This window comes from Alexandromys fortis, unplaced genomic scaffold (genome assembly GCF_014885135.2).
Source record: "Alexandromys fortis isolate MF-2015 unplaced genomic scaffold, M_Fortis_MF-2015_v1.1 scaffold_39, whole genome shotgun sequence".
NCBI classification, from domain to species: domain Eukaryota; kingdom Metazoa; phylum Chordata; class Mammalia; order Rodentia; family Cricetidae; genus Alexandromys; species Alexandromys fortis.
Window position 1 is genome coordinate 8,590,675 of NW_026067918.1, and position 13,438 is coordinate 8,604,112.

General features: G+C 52.4%; 1 protein-coding gene across 1 annotated transcript in view; it reads left to right on the forward strand.

Moving 5' to 3' along the window:
• Llgl2 (LLGL scribble cell polarity complex component 2) overlaps nt 1-13,438 on the forward strand; it is a 35,577-nt gene that overhangs the window by 943 nt on the left and 21,196 nt on the right. Inside the window, exon 2 of the mRNA XM_050140193.1 lies at nt 10,373-10,477. Coding sequence (XP_049996150.1) covers nt 10,403-10,477 — 75 coding nt within the window. The 5' untranslated portion in view covers nt 10,373-10,402. The remainder of the gene's footprint in view (nt 1-10,372; nt 10,478-13,438) is intronic.

Below are 13,438 nucleotides of genomic sequence, written 5' to 3' on the forward strand. Positions count from 1 at the left end.
ATGGAGGGCGGGGCTTAGATACCGCGTCCCTTCCCTTGGGTACCTACGTTGGTGCAGGCTCTGGAGACTGAGGCCGTTCTGAGCCGGGAGAGAATGGGTGTGTCAGGGTAACAAGGAAATGTTTGTGGGAAGAACTGAGCTGCGCTGCACGGCCGAAGAACTGTGGCCTCCCTAAGAGAAATCAAAGTTAGAGTGAGTCTGGGAGAAAATCCCCTGGGTCCCTGTAGTAAGCTACCCAGAGAGGCGGGAGGATGGAGGAAGAGATGTTTCTACTGTACAAGACCGGTAGGTTTGTTTGTTTGCTTGCTTGCTTGTATTTTGGTTTTTTGGTTCGAGACAGGGTTTCTCTCTGTAGCCCTGGCTGACCTGGCACTCGCTTTGTGGAACAGGCTGGCCTTGAACTCACAGAGATCCGCTTGCCTCTGCCTCCTCAGTGCTGGGATTAAAGGCGTGCACCACTACCACCCAGCTGAGTTCGGAAGTTTTAAAAGTTATCTGCACGCAGAACATTTGACAGGACTCAAAGCAAGCTTTCTGTTCTCTGATCAGCTTGGGCCAGTCCATGGAGAGCATTTCCAGGTCCTCGGGACATTCTGCATCTCTACTCTTCCTTGAGGCAATGATGGCTCCTCTTTAGATATAGATTGGGATAATTTTAATTATATCAAAATATTTAGTCTCAAGCCAGGCATGGTGGCACATGCCTTTAATCCTAGCACTTGGGAGGCAGAGGCAGGTGAATCTCTGAGTTCGAGGCCAGCCTGGTCTACAGAACAAGTTCTAGGACAGCCAAGGCTACACAGAGAAACTGTTTTGAAAAACAAATTTAGTCTTTTATTACATTTAAATTTTATTTGTATGTGTGCATGTGTATATGTTTGGGCATGCACATGTTGTGGTGTGTGTGTATGTATGTATGTATGTCATAGGACAACTTAGGAGAGTTCTCTCCTTCCACCATGCAGGTCCTAAGGATTGAACTCCGGTCATCAGACTTGTTGCCAGGTGCCTTTACCTGCTGAGCTATCTTGCTGGCCATAAAATAATATTCAATGAACAACAGTATCAAAAAGAAAAAAGAAAGGAAGGCTCTATGTTCATTTGAAGAACAGACAAGGAGCTGGATGGGCAGCTTACCCCTGCATCCCAGCACCCCTGAGACAGGCAGGAAGGTTGCTACAAACTGGAGGGCAAACGGGACTACAAGACCAGCCTCTTGATTTTATTTTATTTTTGTTTTTTCAAGACAGAGTTTCTCTGTGTAGCCCTGGCTGTCCTGGAACCCAGTCTGTAGAACTGCCTCTGTCTCCCAAGTGCTGGGATTTATTTATTGATTGATTGATTGGTTTTTCGGGACAGAATTTTGCTGTATAACCTTGGCTATCCTGGAAGTCTTTGTAGACCAGTCTGGCCTTGAACTCACAGAGATCCGCCTGCCTCTGCCCCCTCTAGTGCTGGGATTAAAGGCGTGTGCCACCACCACCTGGTGTGATTTTACTTTTAATTTATGTGTGTGTGTGTGTGTGTGTCTCCGTGAGTGTATGCCACATGTGGACAAGACCAGATGATATCAGAGCTACAGGTATTTGATGAGCTGCCAGACGTGGGTTCTGGGAATGGAATTGAGTCCTCTGGAAAATGTTAACTGCTGAGCCATCTCTCCAGCCCTAAGACCCTTTTTCAAAAAACGCACAGTAACCTCGTTCCCCAACATCAGATGGCTCTGAACCCTGTCTTCCAGCTCTTGCCGAATAGTCTTAGGTCTGACACTTAGCCACACTGGGCCTGAGTTTCCTAGTGGTTGCTGAGAACATGTAAACACGAGATCAGATGACCTAGTACCTAGCAGGTACCCCCACCACCACCACCAGAATCTGTTAACTTTCCTAGAAGGATTTAAAAAGAAAAAAAAGAAAAGTGCCAGTTAGCCCCATGTAGGCTTTTGGTCACTGAAGCTGAAGGTCTGAATTTTATCATGAGGACAGGTGTCAGGGGGGAGAGGGCATTGACCTTTCCTAGTCTGACATCCTCCTTTCTCTGGTCCTTAAAAATTAATTCCCTTATTCTTTTGGGAAAGCCAGGGTGGAGGGCTGATGGGCAAGACACTCTCCCTGTCCGTGAATGTGCGCATGCACGTGTGTCCGTTTGTCTGTGGCTCTGAGTCTGTCTTCTGAGTGTAGAACCCGTGATCTGTTTCCGCCCAGACATCCCCCTCCGCTACACCCTGTGTGGGGGGCGGGCAGGGGAGTAAGAACATTCCTGCGCTGCTCCACGCACCCTCAAGACACTTGAAGGGAAGGTGCCCTTCCTGCCCTCTTTCTCCCCGCCCCTGCCTGCCCTGGGAGAAAAGATTTGGAATCAGCCTGTGGCCCTTTGCTCTCCTGGATGGGTCTGGCAGAACCATGGGGCCTTGTGGGGAGACTGAGCTTCTTGGTTTTCTAAGACACCCAGGAGCAGCTGTTGAGACACCTGAGTTGGGTACCACTAGAGGCTGGAAAAACTGACACTATCTCCAAGGTGGCTCCTTGGAGCAGCATTGGCAGCTAGGTGCACTCGGGCTGGGGGGGGGGGGGTCTTATCTCCCAGTGATACTGTTATCTCCCTTCTCCTGGGCCGGGCATGCCAGGTCTGCTCGACAACTTTTATTTTCCTCTGCCCAGGCAGGATTCAGAGCAGGAGATGGGTGTTGCTCTGCCCATCAGTGCCACTTGTACTACGTGGCCTCCCCAGACTTGGCTTCCTAGAGATCCCAGGGAAACCCTTCCTAGCTGTACCGGACACCCTTAGAGACAGCTTTCTCTGTCTGCCCTGCCTCAGGAAGCTGGTCCTGTGAGGAGTCAGTTGTTCAGATGAATTCTTGAGTTAGGAGAGGCTCCTTTGGGCGTGGGGACAGGGAAACTGAGAGGTGTCTGACTCTACCCTTTAGGAATTCAGCAAGAGACCGGAGCCCTCTCTTGAGGGACTTGACTTGGTGCTCCCAGAAAAAATAACATTATTATTATTTTATATAATATTATTCTGGGATCTTCCTCACCAAGGAGTTGGTATCCTGAAGCCACAATCTGTGGCAGGGTCTGCACAGGTATCCTCAGAGGATGTCACATATGACACCCATGTGACTTGAGGACAGAAGAGGAAAGTTCTCTGAGGACCCTGTAAACTACATCTCAGCATTTTTTTTTCTTTTCTTTTGTTTGTTTTTCAAGTCAGGGTTTCTCTGAGTGACAGTCTTGTCTGTCCTGGATCTCTATTTGTAGATCAGGCTGGCCCTGAGCTCACTGAGATTCACCTGCCTCTGCTGGGATTACAGGTGTGTGTCACCGCTGCCAGGCCGCCTCAGCATTCTTAAGGGCAATGACTAGGGAAGACCGTGCCTACCTAATCATTGATTTAACAATAAGTCCTCATTGTTTCTTGGTCCTGTCTTGGAATTTTCTTTCTTTCGAAGTGCCGGAGATCCCGGATGACAGAATATAAACAGCATTAGCAGGTAATATGAGCTGTAGACTAGAAAGAACCAAAGAAGGGGTTGGGATGTCCCTTGGTGGGTAGAGCTGTGTGTGGCTTTGCAAGGTTGGCCTTGACAAGAGGGGATATTTGAGTTAAAGACTTGAGGAGACAGGGGAGTTCTGAAAATAAAATCTGAGTGCCTCAAATGCTGTGTGGCCCTGGGGACGAAACTGCCTTCGTACTCTCCCCCTGGAACTGCTGGGACAGCCATTCTCTTCACATTTAGGGGCTGATAGGGGGTCCTAGGATAAGGCTGGCATAGGGCTGGGTAACCCAGTCAACTGTCTGCCTCCCAGAGAGCTTTTGTACACTTTACCGGGGAGCCTGATGTGGGGATGTCGGAGAGGCTTTCAAGGACACTGGATAGAACCCTCAGAGGATCCTGGGTTCCTCTGTGTTTTGGGACCAGGAATTGGAGGCCAAGCCCAAGCTAACCTCTTAGCTTAGCCCTTGAATACTGGAGAAGGAGCCGAAGGTGCATAGAAGATTCTGGAGTCAGCCGGATTGGGACTGTTTGAACTTGATACGGTCCTGAGTCGGCTATTGTGTCAGTAATTGGAGGAACGAATGAACTAATGCAAGGGAGAGGCTTGGGGACGTCTAGCCTCAGCTAGCTCCCTCTCTCCTGTTATGACCTGACAACAGCCTCTGTCCCGTGGGCTCCTAGGTTCTATCTACATGGAAATTATCCCTTATTTGGGGTTTGCTAGTCAGTCAGGCTTGTCTGGGGCCTTCGGGAGATTGAGTTTCCCCAAGCAACACCAGTCCTTGCAGAGTAGCCACGGACATCTGAGTTGGCACAGGCAGAAAAGCAGCTGCCTGGGTACCTTAGCGCCCCGCCCTACACTCTGTCAGTGGGAGGTGCATGGGCGTTCTCACATCCGCCAAGCAGGAGGCCAAAGCCACACACACTGGCCTCACACAGGATGTTGGGGAAGGGAGGGGGCCAGTCCCTTGATCAGTGACTGTTGTGGGAAGCCCAAGCACGGGGGACAGGTGAGGGAAGCTTGGATTCCACAGTGTGCTCCTGAAGAGCCCGAGGGATTCTAGGTGAGGCTCCAACAGGACAGATGGACTCTGCTGGACCACAAGTTGTTTGCGTGGGAACACATTAGCCCAGGCACCCCATAGGAGATGTCCGACCTGGAGATCCCCACGTCCTACCCAGGCATGGCCAGATCCGAACCTGAGACAAGGCCACTCCTGCGGTCACTGCACACTTCCACTGCTCTCTCCATTAGGGTCTTGAGATAGAAGGGTGGAAAGGCCAGTGTGTAGCCCCGTGGGGTAGCTGAAAATGGGAGAGGAAGACAGGGTGTGAGCTGTGTAGTCTTTCTTCAAGTCCTTTTTTCCAGACAGGTGCATTAGATCTAGTTGGGGGCCCAGGAATGTTCTGCTGACAGGGGGCTATGGGAGCTCATAGTAGGAAGGAAAGGAAATGATCAAACCACTGCCCACAGGTCACTCTTGGGCTCGTTCCACACACAGGGCAGTGACTTGTGTGGATAATGGTCCGCATGGCTCACATGGCCACCCCCAAGTCTTGAGTGCCTGCCCATGTAGGAGCCGAATAGGGGGATGGCCCAGAGGCTGGTCTGGTCCTGAAGAGGGGGTGTGACCAGCAGGGTTAGAAACGGAGACGGATTCATCTTTAGAAGTTAGGGGGCAGAGGAGCCATTTTCCTATAGAAGCCTGGCCTCAAATAGCCACGTGGTGACCCAAATGACCGCCTCAGTTTCTCGTTAGCCTCTGGTTTCCCCCCAGCTGACGATTGCATGCTCTCAGCTTTGTGTCTATACGGGTCTGTAACGGGGTGTCCCATCCGCTGAGGTCAACGTGGCTAAACAGGAATCCTGTGTTCCCCGAGCGATCGCACCTGCAAGATGGAGACAGACAGACAGACACACACACACACACACTCGGGGGACACATCTCTTCCCCTTTGATCCTCCTATGTCCCTGAAGACAAACCTAACATAAATGTCATAACCTTTTCATCGCGTGTCTGTGTGTCTTATTATTTCCAGTAGATTCTACCTTGCTTCAAGACCCAGTACGCTATTCCTTTCTCAGTAAATAGACTTCTGCTGCAGGGTTGAGCCCCTTGTCCTGTCCCTTGTCCCTTGTCATTTAAGGTTGCTTCTCATTCTCCTTATAGCTTACTAACACTGGAGCTGGATAGGTGGCCCACCTATGTGATTCTCAGTAATCATTTCATTTTATTATTTTTAGGTGTATGTGCATGTTCATGCATGTGAGTGGGTACGTGATGTGAACATGTATGGGGGTGGGGCGTAGGCTGGGGTCACCCTCAGATGTCATTGCCCAGGTACTTTCCACCTTGTTTTTGGAGGCAGGATCCTTCACTGAGTTGGAACCCACCAAGTCTGTTAGACTGGCCAGTGGGCCCCAGAGATCCTCCTTCCTCTGCCTGTGTGCTGAGATTACAAGCACACACCACACCCAGCTTTTTCACCTGGGCTTTGGAGGTCAGGCTCAGGTAGGTCCTCACTCTTTTTTTTTTTTTTTTTTTTTTTTTTTGGTTTTTCGAGACAGGGTTTCTCTGTGGCTTTGGAGCCTGTCCTGGAACTAGCTCTGTAGACCAGACTGGTCTCGAACTCACAGAGAGCCGCCTGAGACAGCTGTCTCCCTGGCCGAGATATCCCCATAGCTTAGGGGCAGCCAGGCATTCGCAGACAGGATCAAGGTCAGCTCAGGTGAGGAATGTATATTTGAATCCCGCTGCTAAAGGGGCGGGAATGTTCTTCAGGAGGCAGGCATATCTCTGTGAGTTCCAGGACAGCCAGGGCTGTACAGAAAAAAAAAAAGGGGGTCAAAGAGGAGAGGGCACGTGGCGTGGTGGGACAGGTGACGTCCCCGAGGCCCTGCCTCTGGCTGTCCCTTTCATCTTTCCGGTGTGTCATCTGTGCTATGCTGTGCTGTGCCGCGCTGTGCGGGTCTCTATGATCTCAGCCTAGACTTGCCCCAGTGCTCCTGGAATGCATTTCTTGTTCTGCCCTGAGGCACTATGCTCCTTCCACCTGCCTGACCATCTGACCCCTTAGCCCTGCCCCTACCTGTGTGGCCCTCACTTCCTCCACTGAGGTCTGAAGAGGGGTATTGACTCAGCCAGCCAGCCAGTCCGTCCGCAGGTAAGGAATGTCCACTCCATGCAGGCAAGATTCAACAGGGTAAGGGGCCATAGGAATGTCTACTCCATGCAGGCAGGATTCGACAGGGGAAAGGGGCCACACTGTTGAATCAGTGCGAGGTCGTTGCCTCCCCAGGATGTCAACAGGGTTAAATCAGTAATTGCTTCGCATCTTCTGCTCCATGGGCCAAGGTTTGAGGAGAAAAGTCAGGAGGGAACCATAGGGAGCCACCAGTTTCAGCCCGAGGAGGTAAGGGGCATTTGAGCAGTGAGGGTTGTGTGTGGGCATCCAAGATGGTGTCCCCCGTAGAGCGCGGTGACCGTGTCGACACTGACCAAAGACACTCCGCTAGGCTTCCCCTCCTGCAACCTCTGGGCACTTTGTTTTGCCATAGCCCTGGATTAAAGATTCTAAAGAATCTGCTGCTTCCTCCCCGCTCCTCCACCATCACTGAAGCATCCTTGGATCCAGCACAGGGCTTGCTGGGTGCCAGGCACTGTACCACAGACTCAGCCTTCGGCTCTACCCTCTCTCCTTCCAGATTGCCTCCCTCAAAGCTTGTCTGCCCAGGAGTCACCGGGCTTGGGGGCTGTAGGCATGCACCCCTATTCTTCCTTTTACCTCCCCATTTCCCAGGAGTAGGCTAGGCAGGCGGGATCTGCCCGGTATCAGGCTTCACAGCCCCTGCCTGACTTCCTCGGCTGCTCCAGAGAACTTGCTTATCTCCAGTAAATGGCCTGGGGTGGGAGGAGGTGGGGGCTTCCTGAACTGAGTCTAGCCAGGCCCAAATTTGTCCTCTAAGAAGAGGTGGCGCGTTTTCATGCCTTGCCTTGGGGCAGTTACATTGCCCCCCACGCCTGTCCCGCCTCCACCTTGGTTCCAGCTCCTAAGTCCTTCTTCTATCTCCCAGGCCACTGGGGTCCTGGAGGATGAGCATCAAGTCCCCTGCAAAGTCGCTGAGTCCTGCCAGTCTAGTTTTTACCAGCTCTGAAAGCAGTGGCCAGGTATCCGGTTCCAAACTGCTTGGCTAGCTTTGGGCTCACTGCCTGTGGGAGTATGTGCGCGTGCCCCTGCCTTTTAACTGTGAGCATGTAATTAGGCATCCCCGCTCATAATGACCGTCCCTCATCCCTCCTTTATAAGCCCTTCGATTCCAGCGTTAGTCACCCTTGGTCAGAGCTGAGTTCTGCCGCTTCCTATGCAGTGGTGACCTTGGGTGAGTTGCTTAGTCTGTGGCCTGGCTTCCTCTCTGTCAGGTGGTTGTTCCGGCTTGCCCTCTCAGGTGGCTTCCGCCTGAGCTGACGGTAGTGTTTACTCTGCTATCACAAACAGAGGGCAGGAGGTACTCCCGACCTGCACCCACATATTCCTGAGGTTATCTGGAGTTTCCCTCTGTGACTTGATGTTTCGACAGTGAGCAGAGAGAGACATGATCAAAAAAAAAAATATTTAAAACTATCAACAGGTACATTCTGGGGAGTCTGGAACGGTCCCTGGTGGACAGCAGGGCTTAAAAGGGCACTGGGGCTGGTGGCCACCGCGGAGTGTTCTGCCCTCCTGACCAAAAGGGGGTCTCCCCTCTCTCCTGCCACCTTCTGCCTTTGAGCTCCTGTGGGGGTCCTTAGCACAGATGGCTGGTCTCTCTTGTCCCTTCCCTAGAGTTTGTAGGTCTCTTTCCCAGAGTCACTCCCAGCTTCCTGTGCCTTCTGACCCAGTGACCCCAACTGGGGAGGGGAGAGCCTGCACCCCAGGAGCCGGAGCTGCTGATTTACGAGCTTGCGCCACCCTCCCCCATGGCTGGAATGTTCAGCTAGCCAGCTCAGCTGTCTGTTCAGAGGCAGGGACGGCTGCAGTCTGGGGGCCTGTTTTCACTTCCAGCCCCAGGAGCCCCCAGGACTTTGATGCCCCATGCTTGTTCCCTGACTTGTGGAACTTCAGATGAAGTGAGCACCCAGATTTTCCCAACCTCCCGCCACCACCTCCACCTCCCAGAGTGGTTTGGCTTCTCTACAACGTGGAATCTCTAATCTCCATCCCCATCCCCCACTGCAAATAATGGCTTTTTGGTTGTCCCCAGAGGGTGACAGTTCCCCCAGCGTTTGGTTTGGAAGTGAACTAACTGCCCTGCGGATCCTTTGCAGGGGATGTTGGCCACTGCCTTTTCTTCCACAACCTCAATGTGATGTGTAGCAAGTCCTAGTTACCCACCCACCCGTGGAGGCGGTGGGGAGTGGCCTCCAGCCACTAGGACCCCCAGTCTTAAATCCACAGGGTCCTTTCATGAGGAAAGTCCTGGCCATTTGACTGATTGATTGCAGAGCCAAAGATTAAGGGCCTTGCACCAGACAAGTACTCCACTAGATCCACCCCACCCCCAGCCTTGGGGATATTCTTATCTTAGATAAGAAGCACCCCCCACCCCTGGTTGAGGCTGGTGTCCCACGCTGCCCCAGGGTAAACACTTAGCATACTTTGCTGGCCTGTCTCTCTGTCTGTCCCTACCCACCCTGAGCTCCTCGCTGAAGAGTGCTGGCTGTGTTTGTTTTCTTTATTAATCTAGAGTGGAATGAAGGAAGCCGGTCCTGTAATGGACCTGGGCCCCTGTGTTCCTAGGGATAGGCCTGAGTGTCCTTTGGTCAGCGAGAGCTGCTGCTACTGGAAGCTGGAAGTTGCAGTTAGCTGCTCGTGTCCCCTCCCCCAAGGAGTCAAAAATAGTTTTCCCTTGGGCTGGGAGCACTTCCTATGGTAGGTGGGTGGTTTGGGGGACCTTGATCTTGTTTCTTTATTAGGTACAGGTGTCTTCTCTTGATTTGGGCTCCACTGCAGCCCCTGGGGAAAAGGAACCTCTTTAGGGAGTGGCAGGAAATAGGGTCTCATTTCGTACCCCTCACTGGCTTCAAACTTTTGGTCCTCTGTCTTCCCAGTTGCCCAGATCACACATGTGCCACCAGGCACACCTGAAAAGGAGCCTTTGTAGGTACACGGGGAACTCAGGGAGCTGCAACTGGGGATCAGGAGTGAGGTGAAGCTAGGATTGACCTGGGAACCCCAGCAGCCTCATGGAGCCAGACCTTGGTCCCCTGCACTAGCAGCCGGGCTTAATGAGCGGCCTTTGATAGGCTCCCTGAAGGGCTGGCCCAGGTGCATGCTGACCCCACCCCATCCTGGGTGGTCCTGTGGAAACTGCCCCAGGTTCCTCCCTAGCTTGTCCCACTGGGGCTCTGACCAAGGAGTTCCACAGGACTGCCTTGCCTCCACCAACCTTGCAAAGTTTCCCTTTCTGGAATTTTATGGTTTTTCAGAAAACAGGTTAACAATTAAGCTAATTAACCTTAGGGCCGCTGGCCCTTCGCGGTCCCATAAAGCCAGGCGAAATGGCTTCCTCCCCCAGCTTCTCCTGCTCCCATTGTGTATCTGGTGGCATTAGAACATCAGCCTGGGAAAGACAGGCCCAGGCCTCCAGGAACCAAGGTCTCACTGACTTCCTGTTCTGGGCCCACACAGGGAAGGGAGCACTGGAAACAGCAGGTGAAGCTGGGTTTGGGCAGAGCAGCTGGAGGCTGCCTGTCAGGGATGACTCTGGGCTTGGGCAGCTGCGCCCTGGGTGATCCCGGGCCTGGGCAGCTGTGGCCTGGGTGATCCTGGGTGATCCTGGGCAGCTATGACCTGGGTGATCCTGGGCCTGGGCTCACAGGCACCTTTGTCTTCAGCAGGGCTCTGGTGGAGGCTGCAAACTGAAGATGAGACGGTTCCTGAGAACGGGACACGACCCTGCCCGGGAAAGGTTAAAGCGGGATCTGTTCCAGTTTAACAAGGTGAGTGGTGAGGGAGAGCAGGGGTGTTCTGGGTTCCTCACTATGGGAAAGACCCCACGGGCAGTGTTCTAGTAGGAGTAGACAGCTTTCCTAGGAAGAGATACATTGTTTGTGAGACAGGGCTCACTGTCTATATAGCTTTGGTTGACCTGGAACTCACAGAGATCCACCTGCCTCTGCCTCTGTCTGAGTGCTGGGATCAAAACAGTGGCATGTGTCACCACCCTGTCTAGGAATGACATTTTTCTGTGATTTGGAATTCCTTGTCCCAGGTCTCTCTCTGGCTATCTCACTCTGCAAGTTACTCTATCAAGTCTCTGCCTTTCTACTTATAAGGAGCACAAAAAACGATCGGCCCCGCCTGCTTTGTCACAGGGTTGTGCAGGGCGCTGAGGGACAGAAAAGATGAAAGCACCTTGAGACCTGATATAATAACATCCTTATGATGCTACAGCCCCTGGGGCTGAGGACCGCCCCAAAGGAAACAAAAGCTTTCCCTGCAAGCTGGACACTGACTCCAGCCTGGGGACCAGCACGTGCAGGAGGGGGCCAGAGTTGACATCTGAAGGGCCAGGAGCTTTGCTGGACTGCTCCAGGAGACCTGGCCTTGGAAGGCCTGCACAGGCCCATAAAGAGGACTGTGGCGTGGTTCATTAGCTCCTAGCTCCTGCCACCAACAATCTGGAGCTGCCTGGGGGCAATTAGCCTTCGCCCTCTGCTTTGATCTTTGTCCTAGTAGATTGTAGGTCTGGGTCAGCCATCCTCTCCCCTGGGGTCTGAACCTCCAGGACAGGACACATCTATTAGTGGAATTCTGACCTTCTTCTTCTTCTTCTTTTTTTTTTTTTTCTTTAAATGGTATTGAGGATTGAACCCATACCTTTATAGTAGGCAAGCCCTCAACTGAGCAGCCCCTCCACCCAGGAAACATGCCTTTTGTTGTTAGGTTTGGAATCCCCTCACCCTGAAAGGAACGAGTAAGTTCAGACTCCTCCTTTCTGTGTTGTCTTGTTTTATTTGTTCATTTGAGAAGTGTAGAAGTCGGCTCACCCAGGTCCAAAGCCACCTCTACCACTTAAGGACTGGGAAAATGCGTGTCACCTATGCAGTGGGCTTGTATAGACATCACTGGGAATAGGGGAGCTTTGTGTTAGCACCGTGGCCCAGAAAACTTAGCTGCTGTGTCTTGTTTATCGGCCTGTGCCTCCTAGATCTGTGTCCAGAAAGTTGCATGTCAGGGTCCCGCTTACCCGCTGTTTCCCAGCCCCGTGGGAGGTGTCGCCTTGGAGTTTTTCATAACACCTGCCTCTAGAATCAGGCCTCCCCAGAGATTGCTTCTTTCTCTGGCTGGCTTTTAAGCCACAGGCCGTCATCTGGTGCGGGTGTTGGGAACAGGGTGACAACCTTACTCCTGGGTGCTGGGTGTGAGTCTTAGAACCAGTCAGTATCCGTCAGCTGGCCTGAGTGACCCCCAGATGCTGGGTGTGAGTCTTAGAACCAGTCAGTATCCGTCAGCTGGCCCGAGTGACCCCCCAGGTGCTGGGTGTAAGTCTTAGAACTAGTCAGTATCCGTCAGCTGGCCCGAGTGACCCCCAGATGCCACTGCTGTCCTTGGTGATGCTAGAATCTCTCACTGGGAAAAGGAGGCCAATTCTAGCAGAAACCAGACAGACTGGCTCAGCAAAGGGATAAACCTAGGCCTCAAGTTCCTCTGTGCTATGGGTGAGGCTGGGGTGGGGCTGGGGTGAAGGAGTCTTACCGCTGCCTCTAGTGTGCCCCACTGGTGGTCCCCAAATAATGTGGCCTCATGGGATGTGGGGGTGGCCTGGAATTCCTCAACGTCTTACTAGTCAAACCTAACCTACTCTATACGTAGACCAAGGCCTGGGTCTATAAGACTTGAATTGGTAAGGCCTTTGCCCTTCAGTCTTGGTGGAGAGGGGCTGATGGGTAAACAGGAGGGAAGGCCTGGATACACCAAGACCTCGAGGTTCTGAGAGTGTGGTGAATCTAGCAGGGTAGATTGGAAGGTGAAGTCAGATTCTGGGGGATTTGAGACTCAAGAGTCATACCCATGGCAGCCCCTCCCCGTGGCCCAGGCGAAAGCTGTACCATCGGAGCCTGGTTAGATTCTGATCATGGCAGTCAGTGTCCTAGTAACAGTTTAGAAAAGACATTCAGGTTTATTGTTCCCTGAGTTGAGAGGACGGCCTGAGCAGGGTGTCTCAGCCTCCACAGCGGTGACGTCTGGGATGGGCTGTGCTGAGAGGACTGTCCGGGGCACTGCAGTTAGCAATACCCTGGTTCTGACTAGATGCCAGTCTCGTGCCTCTGTCCGGATGTGACAATACATCCAGACGCTGTCAGTTGTCACCTGGGGATTGCAGTTGCTCTTGGTTGGGAATTCATTTAGGGGATCCTGGTTTCTGAGACCTGGTGAGAGATGTAAGGGGGGGGGGAGGCAGAAGAAGAAGGACCATGGGTCCCTGCCAGGAGCAGCGAGGGGCCCATTGAGAGAAATAGTCTACCTGGCCTCTTTGTTTGTTTTGTTTTTGTTTTTGAGAAAGGGTCTCCTATAGCCCTGGCTAGTCTGGAGCTTGCTATGTAGACCAGGATGGCCTTGAACTCAGAGATCTGCTTGCCTCTGCCTCCCAAATGCTGAGATTAAAGGCTCAGGGTATACCCTACCATGCCCAGTCACTCTGACCATCTTGATAAGGATAGAAGGGAAAGCAGTGACCTCTCTTAATGATGAAGCATCTGGTCCAATGGTGAGTATAGACTCCAGCACCTACTGGCCCCATGCACTCAGTTGTGGCCATGGCAGGCAGCAGATCTCTGGAAAGGATATGATTTTAGAAGCTAGTCCATAGGTTGGGTGAGAGCTAAACAGATCCAGCATACTCTAAAGGGCTGTGCACATGTGTGCATGGCTAACGGATGCCGAATCATGTGACCTGA